This window comes from Punica granatum, chromosome 2 (assembly GCF_007655135.1).
Source record: "Punica granatum isolate Tunisia-2019 chromosome 2, ASM765513v2, whole genome shotgun sequence".
Taxonomy (NCBI): Eukaryota; Viridiplantae; Streptophyta; class Magnoliopsida; order Myrtales; family Lythraceae; genus Punica; species Punica granatum.
This window is the reverse complement of record NC_045128.1, coordinates 11289746-11304412: the sequence shown is the minus strand read 5'-3', so window position 1 is coordinate 11304412 and position 14667 is coordinate 11289746. Positions and strand designations below refer to the sequence as shown.

At 43.6% G+C, this 14667-nt stretch overlaps 1 protein-coding gene across 4 annotated transcripts; it reads right to left on the bottom strand.

Annotated features, from left to right (window-relative positions):
- Positions 1 to 5819: 5819 nt before the first annotated feature.
- On the bottom strand, positions 5820 to 11991 carry LOC116195173 (flavonol 3-O-glucosyltransferase-like). 4 transcript variants are annotated; one of them, XM_031524160.1, is made up of 3 exons: positions 11474 to 11991; positions 11386 to 11398; positions 5820 to 6430 (listed from the first exon to the last, which is right to left on the bottom strand). In XM_031524160.1, exons 1-3 carry the CDS (start codon positions 11861 to 11863, stop codon positions 5871 to 5873), a joined length of 963 nt encoding a protein of 320 aa, XP_031380020.1. In that variant the 5' UTR covers positions 11864 to 11991; the 3' UTR covers positions 5820 to 5870. The 4 variants fall into 4 exon arrangements, with proteins under 4 accessions (XP_031380020.1, XP_031380021.1, XP_031380019.1 ...); XM_031524161.1 differs by having other exon boundaries at positions 11537 to 11989; XM_031524159.1 differs by having other exon boundaries at positions 5821 to 6430; positions 11386 to 11988.
- Positions 11992 to 14667: the final 2676 nt, after the last annotated feature.

Genomic DNA, 14667 nt, shown 5'->3' with positions numbered 1-14667 from the left:
TGTTGTCCTATGTAAACACGGTAATGGTTCGATTTAACAACTAAATATATATATATAGATAGGCTTTTCGAGTTATACAATACTATGCTACCCCTTTGAATTGTTGGTTTTTACTGCTGGGTCCCTTTGAATTGTTGGTAACCCCTTTGGATTTTCGGTTTTTTTTGCTGGGTCCCTTTGAATTGTTGGTAAAATTGGCTTTTGAGATGCCTTGATCGGATTGCTCGGTTGAATATCGTTAGGTGAAGCGGTGGTATCTTGCTAATTATCTTGATCGATGGGGTTCTGCTCGATTGTACACACCCTAACTTTTTCAACTATATGGGACCTTGGAGTTTCCTAACGTATAATTTACAAAATGATTGATGAACCAAAAATTAATCTACTTCGCTCTCTGCTGCTTTTTTTTTTGTTACAAATGAGATCTATAGGTCTAGTATAGTAAAATATAAATCACAATAGCTTGTAAATAGACACGAGCATGCAGTCCAACAACAAGTATCGAACTTGAAACTTGGTTATCAAGCGAAAGCGTGCATCACTATGTTTCATCCCCTTTGATCCGCTGCTATTTTTTATGTTACCAGCTTGATAAGATGAAACGAGTTCTTCTAGCAGGCCCTTCGAATTCTTAGTTTGTGAGATGATATGAGTTAATCGGACTATTAGTTCATTCCTTCTGCTAGACTATCTCTTTCTCCAATTTATCTGTTTACCTACAGCACAGTCAAGCATGACGGTCCAAGCACCAACAGTGGCCAAAATTTATATGTGCAGTAACAGATTATCAGTGAACCAACAACAATTATCTTTACTAATGGCCGGTGGTAGCTTTCTGCCAGCCACCACCACCTTAGCTAGGCGATCAAGGGGTTGGTGTCCTGCCAACTTCTTATTTTACAAGTTGATCGGCGATATACAAAGACAAGCTCTTTATAGATCATTGCATTTAAAAACGGTTAATTAAGAGGAGATTATGTCCACCAACTTGTTGAAATATCTCGAAGCACTCCCATTAGGACCCGCAGCATCCATTACAAGCACTTTAAGATCCCTAATCTTCTGCCTCATCGTCTTCCCGACTTCACCACCTTCCATAACTATCTCTAGACACTTGAGCATCCCGTCTTTTGTTATAGTCCCACCATCGATGGTCACCGCAATGCCCCACTCCTCCAACACCACGCCATTGATTTTGTTATCTCCCCATAGCGGCCTGCAGATCATTGGAACCTCTCCTGCCACACACTCGAATACTGAGTTGTATCCGCCGTGAGTCACATGTGCACCAACCGATCGGTGCCAAAGGACTCGGTTCTGGGGGGCCCACAGGACGATCTTCCCATGGGACCGCGTTCGCTCTTCGAACCCTAGTGGCAAGTGAACCTTCAGGTGGTGTCAGCACCCCATTTTGGCTTATCAATTCAAATTACATTATTAGCAATGATCCAAGCCACAACTTGAGCAGAATACAGAAAAACGACTTAACAGAGCAGAAAATCACTATTCATCCTCAAGTCGGCGAAATCGGGCAAATGACACACGCATATGACAGAAGGACTCCAGGGGTCACCAAAGGGTAATAGAATGACTAAAGAGCTCAACAACGTCCAAAACCAGCATTTCCAGTGTACCACATAGATGGTTCTATTTTCCGATAGTTCGCTCGATCATCGGAAGATAGCCAATATTGGACTCCAAAAATCCACTCCAATGCCAAACAGATGAAAAGTGTCCCCAAAGGCATTTTGCAAATCATCTGCTCTATACAGAACAACTTTCTGTATACAGACAATTTTTCAGTGGAAGTCCAAAAATGTCGGTTTCTCGGAGAAAAGTTAATTCCAAATATCAGATGCGGCCACGCCCCCACAATCATACAGAGCACGTGCAAAGCTTCAGATTGTCTTTTTGAAGCCATACAAACACCCTGAATGACTTTCGAGCGACAAAACGGGCATACCCTTCTTCGGAAAAGCGTAACCGGAGACTGGTCTGATGGAATTACGGCAAAAGAAGTTCACACTACATTGCCCTGAAAACTCCAGCGGACATTCGCAATTGGGCAAAACAGACAGCAAAGCCCTTCTCGGTTTCCCGAGTAACCTCCGAAAAGCACAGAAGACCATTTTCAGTGAAGATCCATATCCGGAGGTCCTCCTTAGGGAAACTTGACGCCGGATGCTTACCTTACACAATGCTAGCCTTCTCAAGGCTCAATGTGGAATCGTCGGAACGAATCACACAACTCATCTAGACCCCTCGAGCAATGCTTTAAGGTCTCAGATGCACTTTTCATATCCTTAGAGGCCCAATCTTGGCAAACAGAGATCACAGTGATCTCCGGATCGCCCATGAAACTCAGAAAGCAATATGAGAAATCCAGTTTCGGCCTCCTAGGACATCTCCGGCTCCATATTTGCATTACCAGCTTAAGGGTCAAGTGCCCACGTAATTTGACAATTTATGTCAAAATGACCGACATGGGATGCAGATACAAGATATGCTGTCAGAAGTGGGTAACCTCGCTTTGAATGCTTAAAAGGAGCAAAACCGGCTTTTGAGCCTCATACAGACATTTGGCAATTTCTCACGGAAAATGCCAATCTCGGACTCTTTAAACCAGTTTCCTCGCGTATATCGATAATTCGACGTTCAATTCAAACCACAAACTTCGAATGCACGATCAATCGAGACCCCAGCTTTTTCCCGGTTTCTCCTCTTCGGTCGTGGGACCCACGAGCTACCCAAGATGAGTCACCCTTTGCTCTAGAAGCTTCTTCTTCCTCTTCAATGCAAGAAGCCAACTTACCCTCTCTTAGCCAAAATATCTTGGAGAGGTTGAAGACAACACTCAATGCTCATAAATGCTCTTGGATCATCTTCATCAAGAACACTTGGTCCACATTTATCCTCATCCTCATTAGGCAAACCGAAATTTGCTAATGGGAGGCTTAAGTGTGCTTACTTTTGCTTAATTGCCTATTAGCTTTGCCTATAAATAGCCCCAAAGTGATTAACCTAATCACTTCTCCTCTTGCACACTCTCTCCAAGCTTTCTCCCTCAAGAAAAGCTCTCAACTCCATAGCCAAAACCAACAAGTTTCAACACTTCAAAACCAAGAGAGAAAGACCGAAGAAAACCCGAAGAAAACTTTGAGTTTCTTAAGTCGGAAGCCGATGTTCATCATCCCGACTTAACTTCAAAAATTCTCAAACTCCATGGACCATATGTTTTGGACCCATGGAGTTCATCGGTGAAATTGGTTTTTCCATTTGAAGTCTTTAAATTATTGTTTCAGGTCATTTAGTGCATTTCGGGTGAAGAATCGTCACTCTCGGGTGAACAGTGCCAGCTGTGCGCCCGCTCGCGCGCCCGCGCACGGCCGCGCGCCAGCCCTCGCACGCCTGCACGTCCGCGCGCCTGCCCGTGCCCTCGCGCGCTCCGCGCGCCTCCCGTGCACTCCAGCCGCACTCCCCGTGCACCTAGCTCCCCGAACGTGCATCCTTTGCACCCAAGCATCCTTCCAAGCGTTCAACCAAGTCACCCGACTCTCGAACACGTCCCCGACTCTTTCCTCGTATCCCGAGGCTAGGTAAATCACTCTTGACTTAGAGGAGTTAGGGCTTTTTACATTATTTGCATGGCTATGGAGTAATATGGTGCACAAAGCATGTTCACTTGCAAGACTTCATGTTTATGCACTTTTACATTATATCATGCATGTTTATCCTCGATTAACATGTTAGCATGTCGGGAAACGTTTGGATCGACCCTCGGAAGACCTTCCCGACCCGAAATAAGCAAAAGAGCTCTCGGGTTTGCCTCAAGAAGAGGTAACCGAGACTTGGCTTGCTTTCCTCGGGTTTAGAACGGCCTTCTTAGCCCGATCCAAGTTCGATTCCCGAGTCTTCTCGTGTTTTCTTACATGCATGAAGTCGGTATTGTTTTATCGATTCCTTAAATAACTTGTTTGAGCATGTTTGCATGTTCGAATGCGTTATTCAAATCATGGCAATACCGATTTTCGTTTAATCGTGTCATTTATCATGTTTGTCGTTTGAGCATGCGAGAAATGATTCGAAACGAGACGGGTAAACCTCGTGGAACCCCATTCGGGCCATGGGACCTCTTGGCTATCTCCAAAGAAAAGTGGCCGAGAGCCTCTTAGACTCGTACGGGTTGCATGAGGCTTCCTCTTCCCGTTTTGAGTCCGTTCTCGGCTTTCGTGTAATTTGCAATTTACATTATCGTCGCAATATCACATGAAAATGTCTTTTCAAAACAAAGCATGCATGGATTCGGGTATCGATGACTCATTCGGGTCCATTCAGTTACGAGGGTAGTTGCGGTCATTTGACCAAATATCCTCGATCCTTATGGAATCGTCTTGGTTGTCGAATCACGAATCGTTTTCACAATTAATGCATTCGGCATAACCTTAAGCATTAATTCCCCGAACGGGTTAATCAGGACGCTTACACGGTTAATTCATTCAATTTAAACAACTTTGCACGAATTGGACATTAATTTGTAACTCGTGTCGACGAATTACAAAAACGGTGTTAATGCCCTTTTTAAAACCCTCATACTTTCAAATAGATATTGTGTTGTTTCCCTTTTATGAAAACAAATTTTCAAATCAAGGGCAAGAACATCATTTTGTGATTTGTCGTCATCTTAGCATCGTTTAAGATGTCAGTTGGGTATTCTGTATCAAAATACAATTACTTGACTAATCATTTCACTCGACTTAACCAAACGCTAGAAAATGGTTAGGTGGAACTCTAGGTTCCAAATCTAGAGTCAAAACACGAGTTGGGTTAATTCAGTGGTAATTCAGTGTCACAACACCGAATCACTGTAAAAACAATCCACACACACGAAACTTGACTGCAGACACCCGATATGTCAGGTTCTCAAACCAAAGCCGAATGCTAAAACATTGGCACACGTTTGTTTGTCTAGGGTAGGTTTTGCATGCCAAAACACCCCTGGGTTAATAATTTGTTAATTCACGTAAACACGACAATAACAAACATTTTGCCTGTTATTAACATGTTGCGTGTTATCTTTCCGCACCTGTTTGCCATGCAGGTCGAGCCTGATCCCTAGGCCGAATAATATTAGGGTTCAACGCCCTAATCATCGAGCACAGGGTTCAATGCCCTAATCAACACTCATAGGGTCCAACGCCCTATTCAGTGAGAGCGTCCATTGAATTTCAGTTCTTCGGTCTTTTCCCTAAACTCACGGTGAGTTAGAGTGGAATAATAACTGAACGCGCAACGACTGGAATTCGACCTTTTTGTAATTTGTATTTATTGTTTTCGAGAGCATTGTAAGGATTTTATTTTGTACATTTATTCTGTAAGAATTCCAGTCGGTGAGCGAACGGTCCGAGAGTCGAATTAATCGAATCGGTCTAATGCTTGCCCAGATACAAGTAAATCCAAGAACTCGCGGTTCTGGTTCACGCAGGGATTCAACCTCCATGGTTCGATGATATGTAACGTAAGATTGTGAACCAATTCCCCGACACACGGGTTTACTTCTCTCTCGGCTTCTCCACCGACATTGTTTAATTCATCGAAGTTACGGTGTCAAAACGTGTGAGTCGAGTGCACCCTAATTCATGCGGTAAATAAACAAAAATGCAAGCCTAGCAAACCAGAGTACCGAAAGGGCGTGCGGGATATAGGCCCGCACGTAACATGAACCCCCGAACACGGATTTTCCGGTTCCGTACAGACCAATGCCTTAACGACAAACTAGGTGTTCCATACCCCTAGACTCCGGGTAACTTATCCGCCCTCGACCTTCGGGTCGTAAAATGATAAGTGGCGACTCCTTCTCTCACGTGTGTCCGTCACGCATCCCCATGGGAAGGTGGACACTCCCAAGCTGCGTGATCCAAAAGCGCGCATGCGGGCCCCGAGGAGAGTCCACATTCGGGTCCGTACAGGTGGTCCTTGAGTGACCACAGGTATGGTGTCCTGCTCGCCTCCAGAGCTTCTGCTAGGATGAATAATTCTTCCGGGGGAAGCCCCACCACAGTCCCGAAACTTATGTACGCCACCGATTGGTGCTTTTGCTTATCTAGCCAGGCAAGGCAACCAGTTTTATTTGATCCCGAGTCATGTAGAGGTGGAGTGAACGACGCTGTGAGGGAGCCTACGAGGAGCAGCTCCTGAAACTTTGACTTGAGGTTCGCCACCAAGGGCTCAGGAGTCACTTCATCATAGGAGATCACCAGAACGGCATCAGCTCGTGGCAGCACCGTCCCGAGCTCACGGAACACTCGGAACAATGTATACATGTCATCCAGGTAGGTGTGTTGGAGTGCTTCCGGCAAATCCTTGATGCGCATTCTTGATAATCCAGGAATGCCCTCTAGGGTCCTTTCTGGTTGAGACCGCGCCTCCTCATTGTCAGCACCCAATTTTGGCTCACCTTTCCAAACGATGATATCAGCAATGATCCAAGCCACAACCTGAGCAGAATACAGAAAAACGACTTAACAGAGCAGAAAATCACTATTCATCCTCAAGTCGGCAAAATCGGGCAAATGACGCATGCATATGACAGAAGGACTCCAGGGGTCACCAAAGGGTAATAGAGTGACTAGAGAGCTCAGCAATATCCAAAACCGGCATTTTCAGTATATCACACGGACAATTCTATTTTTCGATAGTTCGCTCGATCATCGGAAGACAGCCAATATTGGACCCCAAAAATCCACTCCAATGCCAAACAGATGAAAAGTGTCCCCAAAGGCATTTTGCAAATCATCTGCTCTATACAGAACAACTTTCTGTATACAGACAACTTTTCAGTGGAAGTCCAAAAATGCCGGTTTCTCGAAGAAAAGTTAATTCCAAATATCAGATGCGGCCATGCCCCTCAATCATACAGAGCACGAGCAATGCTTCATATTGTCTTTTAGAAGCCATACAGACACTCTGAATGACTTCCGAATGACAAAACGGGCATACCCTTCTTCGGAAGAGCGTAATCGGAGACTGGTCTGATGGAATTACGGCAAACGAAGTTCACACTACATTGCCCTGAAAACTCCAGCGGACATTCGCAATTGGGCAAAACAGACAGCAAAACCCTTCACGGTTTCCCGAGTAACCTCTGAGGGGCACAAAAGGCCATTTTCAGTGAAAATCCATATCCGGAGGTCCTCTTTGGGGAAACTTGACGCCGGATGCTTACCTTACACAATGCTAGCCTTCTCAAGGCTCAATGTGGAATTGTCGGAATGAATCACACAACTCATCTAGACCCCTCGAGCAGTGCTTTAAGGGTCCCAGATGCACTTTTCATATCCTTAGAGGCCCAATCTCAGCAAACAGAGATCGCAGTAATCTCTGGATCGCCCAAGAAACTCAGAAAGCAATCTGAGAAATCCAGTTTCGGCCTCCTAGGACATCTCCGGCTCCATATTTGTATTTACCGGCTTAAGGGACAAGGGCCCACGTAATTTGACAATTTATGTCAAAATGACCGACGTGGGATGCAGATACAAGATATGCTGTCAGAAGTGGGTAACCTCGCTCTGAATGCATAAAAGGAGCAAAACCGGCTTCCAAGCCTCATACAGACATTTGGCAATTTCTCACGGAAAATGCCAATCTCGGACTCATTAAATCCATTTCCTCGCGTATATCGATAATTCGACGTTCAATTCAAACCACGAACTTCGAATGCGCGATCAATCGAGACCCGAGCTTTTTCCCGGTTTCTCCTCTTCGGTCGTGGGACCCACGGGCTATTCAAGATGAGTCACCCTTTACTCTAGAAGCTTCTTCTTCTTCTTCAATGCAAGAAGCCAACTTGCACTCTTGCTTGAAAATATCCAAGAGTTTGAAGACAACACTCAAGCCTCCATCAATGCTCATCAATGTCTTATCTCTTCTTCATTAATGCAATGGAAGAGGATGAGGCTTGATATTTTCTAAGCATGGGGGTTAAGAGCACTTGCTTTTGCTAATTGTGTCATTAGCTTTGCCTATAAATGGCCCAAAAGTGATTAAGATAATCACTTCTCCTTTTACACACTCTCTCCAACCTTTCTCTTTCAAGAAATCCTCTCAAACTCCATAGCCAAGAACACTCAAGAACCAGAAAACTTCAGCACTTAGAAGGAAGAGAAAAGAAAACCGAAAAGATCAAAAGAGAGCCTTGAGTTCTTAAGTCGGAAGCCGATGTTCATCATCCTGACTTAAGCTCAAAATTTCTCAAACTTCATATCCCACTCATTTTGGACCCATGGAGTTCATTGATGAAATTGGTTTTTCCATTTGAAGTCTTTAAATTATTGTTTCAGGTCAAATAGTGCATTTCGGGTGAAATCGCTACTCTCGGGTGAATAGTGACCCGCCAGCGCCACCCGCGCGCACGCCCGCGCCCGCGCGGCCCGCGCAGCGCCGCCTGCCCGCGCGCACGCTCACGCCGCGCCCCGCGCACCCCCGTGCGCCCCGCGCACGCCTGCACGCCCGCGCGCCTCCGCGCCCGCGCACGCCCGCGCGCCTCCCGTGCATTCCAGCCGCATTCCCCGTGCACCTAGCTCCCCGAACGTGCATCTTTTGCACCCGAGCATTCTTTCAAGCGTTCAACCGAGTGACCCGACTCTCGAACACTTCCCCGACTCTTTCCTCGTATCCCGAGGCTAGGTAAATCACTCTTGACTTAGAGGAGTTAGGGCTTTTTACATTATTTGCATGGCTATGGAGTAATATGGTGCACAAAGCATGTTCACTTGCAAGACTTCATGTTTATGCACTTTTTACATTATATCATGCCTGTTTATCCTCGATTAACATGTTAGCATGTCGGGAAACGTTTGGATCGACCATCGGAAGACCTTCCCGACCCGAAATAAGCAAAAGAGCTCTCGGGTTTGCCTCAAGAAGAGGTAACCGAGACTTGGCTTGCTTTCCTCGAGTTAAGAACGGCCTTCTTAGCCCCGATCCAAGTTCGATTCCCGAGTCTTCTCGTGTTTTCTTACATGCATGAAGTCGGTATTGTTTTATCGATTCCTTAAATAACTTGTTTGTGCATGTTTGCATGTTCGAATGAGTTATTCAAATCATGGCAATATCGATTTTCGTTTAATCGTGTCATTTATCATGTTTGTCGTTTGAGCATGCGAGAAATGATTCGAAACGAGACGGGTAAACCTCGTGGAACCCCATTCGGGCCATGGGACTTCTCGGCTATCTCCAAAGAGAAGTGGCCGAGAGCCTCTTAGACTCGTACGGGTTGAATGAGGCTTCCTCTTCCCGTTTTGAGTCTGTTCTCGGCTTTCGTGTAATTTGCAATTTACATTATCGTCGCAATATCGCATGAAAATGTCTTTTCAAAACAAAGCATGCATGGATTCGGGTATCGATGACTCATTCGGGTCGATTCGGTTATGAGGGTAGTTTCGGTCATTGGACCAAATTATCCTCGATCCTTATGGAATCGTCTTGGTCGTCGAGTCGTGAATCGTTTTCACAATTAATGCATTCGGCATAACCCTTAGGCATCAATTCCACAAAAGGGTTAATCGGGACGCTCACATGATTAAACCCACTTTACACTGATAAAGTTTACACGAATTGGCCATTAACTGATAACTCGCGTCGATGAGTTGTCAAATGACGTCGGTGCCCTGTTCAAACTTATCAATTTCAAAACCCGAAACGCGCGGTCCGATGTAGCATGGATGTCTGAAAAGGGCTTCTGTGTCTCAACTTGAGTTTTTACCTGATTCCAGGTAACTCAGGTCATGATGCAGAAGATCTTTCTAGATCACTTCCGGGCAGACCGACCGGTTCTTTGGCTTTTTCGGGGTTCTTGCATGACCCTGGACGATCCAGGGAATTGGTCGACACCGGCTACAGGCCGAGGTGGCCCGCACTGCGATGTTTCCCCTTTTCTGAAAACAATTTTCAAATAAAGGGCAAAATCGTCATTTCACAATTCAACGACACTCTTAAGGTTAGCATGACAGAAACACTACAGTACGGGATAAGAACGGTCTACCTGTTCAGGTACAGGTTCATCTGCATAGCCTTTTCTTATCTAACTGATGAGTTTCTATCATCCTAACATAGACTCGGGTAACTAGAACGGTTATCTCTGTCAGAAAACATGCAAAATGCTGATTAACCTTTCACTCGACCTAACCAAACACTAGATAATGGTTAGGAGGAATTCTAGATTCCAAATCTAGAGTCAAAACACGAGTTTGGCTAATTCAGTGGAAATTCAGTGTCACAATACAGAACAACTGTAAAATCAATCCACACACATGAGATTTGACTCTCTTTGTCAGGTTCTCAAAACAAAGCCGAATGCTAAAATATTGGCACGTGCTGGTTTGTCTAGGGTAGGATTTGCATGCCAAAATACCCCGGATTAACAACTTGTTAAAACACGTACATTCGATAATAACAAACACTTTGTCTATTATTAAGATGTTGCGTGTTATCTTTCCGCACCTGTTTGCCATGCGGGTCGAGCCTGATCCCTAGGCCGAATAATATTAGGGTTCAACGCCCTAATCATCGAGCACAGGGTTCAACGCCCTAATCAACACTCACAGGGTCCAACGCCCTATTCAGTGAGAGCGTCCATTGAATTTCAGTTCTTCGGTCTTTTCCCTAAACTCACGGTGAGTTAGAGTGGAATAATAACCGAACGCGAAACGACTGGAATTCGACCCTTTTGTAATTTGTATTTATTGTTTTCGAGAGCATTGTAAGGACTTTTATTTTGTACATTTGTTCTGTAAGAATTCCAGTCGGTGAGCGAACGGTCCGAGAGTCGAATTAATCGAATCGGTCTAATGCTTGCCCAGACACAAGTAAATCCAAGATCTCGCGGTTTTGGTTCACGCAGGGATTCAACCTCCATGGTTCGATGAACTGTAACGCAAGATTGTGAAGCAACTCCCCGACATACGGGTTTACTTCTCTCTCGGCTTCTCAACCGACATCGTTTAATTCACCGAATCTCCGGTGTCAAAACGTGCGAGCCGAGTGCAGCTTAATTCATGCGGTAAATCATAAAACATGCAAGCCTAGCAAACTAGAGTACCGAAAGGGCATGCGGGATATAGGCCCGCAAGTAACATGAACCCCCGAACACGGATTTTCCGGTTCCGCACAGATCAATGCCTTAACAACAAACTAGGTGTTCCATACCCCTAGACCCGGGTAACTTATCCGCCCTCGACCTTCGGGTCGTAAAATGATAAGTGGCGACTCCTTCTCTCACGCGTGTCCGTCACGCGTCCCCACGAGAAGGTGGACACTCCCAAGCCGCGCGATCCAAAAGCGCGCAATGCGGGCCCCGACGAGAGTTCACATTCGGGTCCGTACACTCATCATGGCGGAACTTCTGAATGATCACATCAGAGTAAGCGTATGCGGAGAGAACTTGTGGTGAGGACACCCATAAAGAGATCCACTTCACCTGCTTCTTCTCTGCAAGCGTGCTGGCAAAGGTGAAGAACACATCGGTAAGAAGGCAACTCACCTTCACTCCAGCAGTTTCCTCTGCGACCGCGATTGCCATTTCGTAGGTCCTTGGAGCCCCCTCCAAGAACTGCTGCATCTTCTCCTTTCGGGATTCGCCCGGCGGGGGACTTAGCCATGGCGAGCTAATAGCCTCATATAATTTCACGTTAACTGGCAAATCGGAACAAGATAAAAGATGTTTGTCCCCGGTTGCTATGAGTAAAGAGAAGAGTACCCTTGGGGCAGCGGCTGCTAGCTTCAGCACGAGGTTGACAAGAGGCTGAAAATGGCTTGCCCCGATGAACGGCAACACGGCTATGTGTTTCTCTGGCAAGAGGCTCATCATACTTGATTCTTTCCCTTTCGGAAGAAGAGATATGAAAGTAAAAGAGTGAGGTAGTTTGAGAAAAACGATATATTTATAGGAGATATTATTGCGTTGAGTCTTGTGACTCAATACCACATAGTATGCACATTACGGATAAGATTTTCTCCCTTTCCCTAACATGAAAGCTTACATGGTTGGATCACAAAATTTAATTGATACAGGCAGGGATATTTTCATATCTAATCTACTATTTTCACAGGAATTACAGATTAATTTACTAAAGTACTGATCCCATTCACTTTTTAAGTATGGTTATGAGTTGTCCCCTAAATATTTCAAGATTCTCTCTTCCCGCACCAATCTCTTTTCATATATTTTATTTCACTAATTATGTACTCGCTCCCTACGTTATCCCATCAGTATAATATATCTTATCTTTGTTTTATTTATTTCTTTGAAAGACTTATCGTATCTTTTTTTTTTACAACTAATAAAGTTGTTTTGAAACATACCCTAATTTATTTGGGCAAATGACTAATTACTCTCTTTTGATATTAAAATTTAAATATAAACTATCTCTTTTTTGGTCCTTTTCTTTGCTCATTATTTGATATTCTCTTTGTTTTCTTGACGCTATGAATATTACAAATATTAGTATAATTCATTTGTTAATATTCAATTGAATAACTAAGTCATTCAACAAAAAAACGATAATTCACAAATAGGAGGAGACGGAAGATCATGATCTGCTCGTTTATTTAAATTAGAGATCACGCCAGCAATATCTAGGCTGTAAAAGAAAAAAAAATAAAGATAAAATATTAATGGGTTCAAGGGAGGAAAGAGTGAGATATATGGGAGAGAACTTAAAATTACCCACAAAATTTTAAAAAACTAAATAAATAAATAAAAATAAAATATTAATGGGTTCAAGTGAGGAAAGAATATGAGATATATGGGAGCGAACTTAAAATTACACACAAAATTAACAAAAAAAAATTAATGAATTTAGGAACTAACTCATAAAAAAGAAAATGGGAATCTACCTAAAATGACCCATGGTTTACACGTTTTGTCAAATCTATCATATGCTTTTTTTTTGTTAAATCTATCCCATGGTTTACTTTTTGCATCAAATCTATTCCGACGTTATCTTTTCCGTCGACATCTAACGACCGTGCTGACGTGGTGCCCACGTGGCAAGTGTGGCCCACTATCTCTCCACGTGCCACATCAGCAAGGCTGTTAGATGTTGACTGAAAGATAACGCCGTGATAGATTTGATGCAAAAAGTAAATCATGTGATAGATTTGATAAAAAAAAGCATAGGATAGATTTGACAAAACGGGTAAACCAATAGTCATTTTAGGTAAAAACCCCAAAAGAAAAATATATTTCTTGGTAAGAGAGAATCATGCAATTAGAAATTAGCACATGAGAGAATTTTAACCTATCGTTCCTTACACTGATGCCGTGCCGCGAGAAAAAAGAACCACAAGAAATTTATAGTCCACTACTTATGTGTTTATAAATTCAGTCAATAGCAACCAATAATTGTTGTGGAAATAATAAGTTCGTTGTGAAAATCACATATATGTTAGACCGAAATATAAGATAACACAAGACTTTAGCTGCATTTAACACAGACAGAACTGTGGGTTTGTGAGTACCCAGTCTATTTGCACCTAGCAAGTGCCACGTATCCATAGAGAGAAACAATGGAATCCTCCGACTGTGCTCCAAGTGGATTGCTCTCTGATCATACATATTAAGCCTAGCACTTTTACGGATCTTTTGTCACCATAATGAAAAAGATTACCGAGCCAAAAAAAAAAAACCATAGTGAAATGATCGAGCCAACTTACTGAATCCGGCAGCATTACTGCAATATCCAAAAGGGTCGGTCGAGAAACAGTACGTACAATTCATATTATACTCTATAGTAAGGTTTCAAATTCGAATATTGTAAGTGAATAAAATTTATAATTAAAAGAGTTTTAACTCTAAATGGATCCTGTTGGGTATCCCTTTAATTTGGAGGAAGTTAGACTCAAATCATGTTGGGTTTTTATTGGGCTTTAACAGGCCTAAGGACCCACTTTTGTTGGGGTTAATTTTCAGCTAAATTAGCTGGGTAAGAGGCAGCAGAATTGAGATAGCAGAACAGTACAGAGAAGCAGTAGAATACAGAGAACAGAGAGCTGTTTTTCTGTGCGACCAGAGCTAGATCAACCCTTGATCGGGATGTCAAACGAACTCCGATCAGGACAAAATTTTGGCAGCAGCTTCACGACACGTGGGGCTAAGTTCTGAACGGTCAGAATTCCTATTAGAGCTTTGTAGGTGCTGTTTCAGCTGACTTTGTGAACCACCCGGTGTGGGAGTCGAATTTGGTGTTTGGGTGATCCAAGAGAGTGTTTCTCTTGAGTTTGGTGATCCAAGGGTTTACCCTTGATGAAAGACATTGTATAACCTTCATTTATAGTGGATCGTTGATTCGGAGTTGGTCCCGTAGTTTTTCCCCACATTGGGGTTTTTCACGTAAAATTCTTGGTGTTCTTTTACTTTACTACTTGTTGGTTGATTTGATTAGTTCCTATCTCGATTACACCAGTAGGGGAGGAAGATTAATCGCTGCGTTATTGTTTGGTTGAGCACATACCTTCCCAACAAGTGGTATCAAAGCCTCGGGTTAGAGAAGTTTGAGTTTTTTCGGTGTTTTTGAGATGGAGGAGACTACAGGATCTATGTTCAAGTTGAATGCAACCAACTACTCTATATGGAAGTCTCGGATGGAGGATCTTCTATTTTGCAGGGATTTG